The following is a 5,430-nucleotide window of genomic DNA, read 5'->3' as shown; positions in this document are numbered from 1 at the left end:
ACTGTCTCCGTTGCAGTCCGAGGCCCGCGGTTCAGGCGACTGAAGATCGGAGCGGGTCACCGACTGGACGTGAAGGCCTCGGGAGTCTTCGGTGGGTCCCGTCCCGGAGCGTCTCTGCGTACCGCCGGCTGCGGGGTGATGGGTTTCGGCGTGGGGAAGATGCAGTGAACGCTCAGCCATAACCCAGCAGTTCCTGCGGGTCTCACAACCCAGCTGGGAACATAACTGCTAGAACAGAAAAAACGATCCAACAAGACATAGGCAGAGCCAGGGAACAGTAGCGACACCGTACGCCCCCCGCCCCCGCAGGGCTGTGCTGGGAGACAAGCAGCTCCTGCCCGAGACACCAGTGGTGATCTGCCACATAACCCCCCCGACTCAGCCCCAGTGCTCAGACTGGCTCCACTGCAGACGATGTTGCTAAGCGTTGGAGTACGCAGGTGGAAAGGGCTTATCATAGTTCTGCTGTCAGGCGGTGATTTGGGGGTCTAATTGCACTGCTCAGATGTGACTCCTGAGGAGATACGGCCCTGTCCGGGGGAAGGAAAGCAGCGTGAGTGTGCAGCGCTGGGTAAATGCACGTCAGTAACTTCCAGTGTGGCTGAATAACGGGTTCCCTCTCTTCTGTGTTGCAGTCCTTGGCATAGGCCACGGGAACAAGCTCCTCACTGACCTGTACAACTGCCACCTGACCAAGGTAGGTGGTGGCTCTGAACGGCCTCACAACAGCCTACACGCTTGATTCCTGCCCCAGTGCCCCAGACTGGCCTTGTGACGGGGATTCTGCTTTAGAGGCTCAAACCGACCAAGGCTTCTGAGAGCTTTTTAGGGTCAGAATTTCACCCTTTGTGTGTCCACACGTGGCTGGCTGAGCAGAGTTTTTAGGGTCAGAATTTCACCCTTTGTGTGTCCACACGTGGCTGGCTGAGCAGAGGACGCTGCGGTTTTTCTGTGCAGCATCGTCAGAGCCTGCGCTTCTTTGCAGCTGTACGGCAGTGTTGCTACTCAGTGTCCTTGATCTATTTTCATTCTTTGTCCTTGCTCAAGGTTTACACTGTTGGCGGGCTGTTTGGTAAAGCCACCGATGACTTCTCGGACACAGGGAAGCTGGTAGAGAAGACAACGTTTGGTAAGAAACTGAGTGATGTGTTTTTAATAAACACCACCAAACCCAGGCCACCACACAAACAGCACGTTAACTGTGAAGCATTTACCCAGGTCAATGGCACAGCTGTAAAAAGTACATCTTACCTGCCTTCTAGTCGTTATTTTTACACACTGCCCATGTGCAACCCTGACATCATAGTCTGCTTGTAAATACAACCCCAATACGCACGAGGCTGGTAGGAGTCCAGCTCACAGTGGTTGCTCCTGGCTTGGGTCGGACCCAGATCTTTCCATAAATCTTACTTAGAGATGGCAGTTAGAAGCATTCGTCAAATGAAACTCTTCAAATGCACGGTAAGAGAAACTGGAGCCAACATCTTGAAATAGATTAAGCAGGACGATTCTTCCCCTTGCAGCCCAGCGCTGTGCTGCTCCGTGCGTCCCCGCGGAGCCGCGGCTCCACTCAGCCACCTCTCGGCGGTTCTCATCAGCCCAGTTTGATGTGACCGCCCGCCAAAGGGACAGTGCCACGTTTCAGACTGCCGGCTCTGTCCAGCTTCTGGATGGATAATACAGACTTTGTTTGTACGTTAATAATTGCAGATCACATCACAAGGGAGAAGCTGGAGCGGATCCTCGCTGTCATTCAAGGAACAAACCGTAAGGCCCTGCTGATGTAGGTATCCGATGGGGAGATGCAGCTGACCTGATCCGACAGCCGTGTGCTGGTCTGTAAAACAAACGAGATGGTTTTGTTTGCCATAGTCAGCGTCTGTAAAGGTTGGAGCGCTAGACAGGAACAGAGGAGGGACTCCGAGCACCCTGTGCTCTGCTGAGAGGTTGCAGTTAAGTGTCCTTGTATCCTGAAATCTCCAGCTATTTTAGGACCTATTAGTTACATTAGGACCTAAAAAATTATCTTGTAGATGTGACCAAGTACCTTCCTCCCACACTGTGCCACGTTACTGACAGACACACATCGCAGCGTCAGAACATATGCCAAGGCTCAACACGTCGCCGCTTTGCTTTATTGGGGGTGGAGATGTTTTGAATCCTGTTGAAGTACGAAGGGTCTGCTCCCGTTTTGATTTTGCAGGCATTCTAACATCGACATGAAAACACAGGAGGCATACGAGCTGGCTGTCAGAGGGCTGATTCGCCCCATGGGGAAGAGCCCTCCGATAATCACAGCAATCCGGTGCCTCCAGCTCGCGCTTCCGGAATTCCAGCTAGGTAGGACTGGGGAAGTCTGAGTATATTTTATGGTAAATAAGTCGGTAAACTTCAGTGCCTTAACCATGATTTAATGCAGAATGAGTTGCGGGGAACTTTGCGTCCACACGTGATCTCTGCAGAAAATGCGATGTTTTGTAGTTTCCAGAGTCACAAATGCACCCCCTCTTTAGTTAGATGAGCTCTTTAGAGTGCTGGAAAGATTTTTTGGTAGGGCCAGATCTGGAACCCTCACGATGCTGAAGCTGCTTTATGAATCAAGCCAGTGGTGCATTCAGCTCACAGCTTTTCTCCTGCCAGTTCCAGATCTTAGACTGAAGCAAGAAAACTTGTATAGTGAATACCCACGGGGCAAAATTCCTCCTTCTCCCAGTGTTTCCGTTGGGTTTCGGTGTCACGCAGTTCAGTGGGGTTTTGTGGCTTTTTTTAAAAGTGTGCTTTGCTTTCCTGCAGCCAGTCTCCTCACATGATTTGTCTTACTAGAAACGTACCTTTTCTTACCCACTTTGAAATACCTAAATTTCTACATTCGTCCCCTGTATCTGAGGTTTTTTGCTAAAGCATTCACTGTGGGAGGGGCTAAGACACCCTGCAGTATTCCAGAAAATCATAATCCACCCGTGCTGTATCTGAAATATCCTCCTACCACACCAGTTCTTTTAACTGTGAGTGACATCTGGATTTACAGACAAGGACTGAGTCTGCGTCAGTTCTTTGCTGCTTCTGAAGGAACCTCTCTGTCCTTCTAGAAATCCATTGCTTGCACGAGACTCAGCAGTACCTCCGAAAAGTGGTTCACGAGATTGGTCTGGAGCTGAAATCATCTGCCGTGTGCACACAAGTGCGAAGAACCCGCGATGGTGTTTTCACACTGGATGACGCTCTGCTGAGAACCCAGTGGGACCTGCAGAGCGTACAAAAAGCGATCTGGGACTGTCAGCTCAAAGTGAAAACAGAGATAGAGAAAACACTGGGCCACTGGGATAACAGTCACCTTCCCGAGACGGCTGCGGAGATGGCCCACGCTGCCGACAGCTGAGCGCATGCTGCGGGGGGAGCGTCCACAAGCAATCTCTGCGGCACAATAACGCAGCTCCGTGCTGACAGTGTGACGGACAGCAGAAGGAAAGAGGTTAATTGCAGTTCACTTCCACCCTTTCCTTGAGATGACTTTAATCACAAAGGCATTTTTTCCAGTGACAGGCTGTATAATTTTTTTTTAAAGCATCGCAAACAGTTCGTTAACAGGAGTTCACCGTGCCAAAATTCCTGTTGACGTGGGGAACATTAGGTTGCTAAGGGACATAAAAAACCATCCCCGAATTGTTTAGCAGCAGGAAATAGCGTTGCGGAGAGCTGTATTCCCCTGATGGCATGGATTTGTTTGTTCCTTGCAACTGGCAGCATCACTTATCTACTGTATGGATTTCATTTCCCCCCTGTTGTCTGTTTTCTTTCCATTAGCCCTGCTTTCAGACATGCAAGAGCTCAAAATCAGGCTGAGAGCCAGGTGTGGTGTGCAGGAAAAAACAGAGCTTACACAAAGCAATGCAAGGACACGGTTATATCCATGAGGAAAGTAGTTCGTAATAGGGATTGATGCACAAGAAATAAACCTGGAAGTGACCGAAAGGAGGAGAGGCTGGTTCTTGGCTCAGTGCTCATCCAGGAGTACACCGACTCATTAGAAATAAAATCATGCTGCTTTTCCCCCCCTAAGGAACCAGGGGCGTTCAGGGGTCTGCAGTGTCCTGCTCTGCAGCAGCTCCCTGCAGGCAGAATGTCCTGCCCCTCTGTGAAACGCTCAAAGTGCTGAAATACCATTTGTTCTCTGCTAGAGTGCCATTACGGTGGGGTCTGACATAGCAGAAATACACTTTCTACATTTGAATTAAAAATCTGAGGTTACACTGGCCACTAATGCACTCGATATTTCTCCAGCTATACACTCAGCTAGCAAGTTCAGATATTTATTTACAGAAAGCAGATTTGTTCTATTCCTCTTCTGGCTTTGGACAAAGACTGGCATATTCCATCCTCAGGTGATGGCCACTCAGGTACAAGAAGTATCTCTGCGAGGAGCAGTACAGAGGGCCATGATGAATCACCTAAGTAGCAGAGCACAGTCCTGCCCTGAAGCATCCAGGGGTCACAGCTGAGACCCTGGAATCTTGCTGTGGTTCTGGATTTCCCTGCTCGGCAGAGCAGCCAGAACAGCTGTGGAGCCGCAGGGACTCCCCAGGGGCAGTTTGCTCATCCCTCGGTTGGGTGGTTCAGTGCACATTCATCCTCCCTGTGCAAGGGACTGGGGTCAGGGCACCTTCCACAATAACTCTCATCTTGTGGAACTGCAATGTAAACCCACCGCTGCAGCAGCGGTGCTGCAGCTGGGCAGAACACTTGCACAGCTACAGCTGCAAGTTTGAATCCTAGTGCTCCGACAAGGAGGGGAAGAAAACACGGACTTCTCAGTCCTGAACCTTCAGTAACTTTGGTGACAGGAGTATGTTTCATCCCCAAACACACACTGGAGGAATTTCTGTACACGCTTCCCACTGTAAAACCCACTTCCAGTTGCATGTACCACTGCCAGACTAGCATTTTGGTTGGAACACACCAGGCTAAACCAGAAAATAGCCCAAACCCAGGAAACAGCAGCGCACAGAAGACACCAGCCAAACCAGCAGCGCGGGTGCTGAGAGCGAAGTCAGCATTGCCTCCTTCTAGCCGCCCTGGGACTCTTCCCTCCCTTTAAAAACACTCCAGGACACAGGATATTCCTGCAAATGGCAAGAGGGGTTTGTGGTCTGGAGGGTATATCTGTAACCACAGCCACAGGCTCTGTCCCTGCCTGGCTGCACTGAAGGCCCTCCAGGGAAGTGCAGCTGCACAACAGCAGAGAATTGTTTGAATCACAGAACACACAGGCTTTGTCTGTCCCCTGCTTCAGACCCCTCCCCACCACTTTGTGGCAACACAAGATACTTGTAAGTGATGCTTCTGTGCATCACCAGAGGGCAGAAATACCATCACCGCCCAAAACAGCCACTGTTGTGATGATCCACGGGTCAGCGACCCGCTGGCCGCCGT

At 50.8% G+C, this 5,430-nt stretch overlaps 1 protein-coding gene across 1 annotated transcript; it reads left to right on the top strand.

Moving 5' to 3' along the window:
• Positions 1-3: 3 nt before the first annotated feature.
• On the top strand, positions 4-3,379 carry TRUB2 (TruB pseudouridine (psi) synthase family member 2; the record flags this gene model as incomplete). The annotated part of the gene is made up of 6 exons (XM_010137837.1): positions 4-91; positions 636-697; positions 1,048-1,129; positions 1,711-1,783; positions 2,204-2,340; positions 3,090-3,379. Coding segments are annotated over 6 exons (732 nt in total), but the record flags the coding sequence as incomplete, so codon positions are not given.
• Between the last annotated feature and the right edge of the window lie 2,051 nt (positions 3,380-5,430).

Source organism: Buceros rhinoceros, unplaced genomic scaffold (genome assembly GCF_000710305.1).
Source record: "Buceros rhinoceros silvestris isolate BGI_N320 unplaced genomic scaffold, ASM71030v1 scaffold45126, whole genome shotgun sequence".
Taxonomy (NCBI): Eukaryota; Metazoa; Chordata; class Aves; order Bucerotiformes; family Bucerotidae; genus Buceros; species Buceros rhinoceros.
This window is presented reverse-complemented; position numbering and strand designations above follow the sequence as displayed.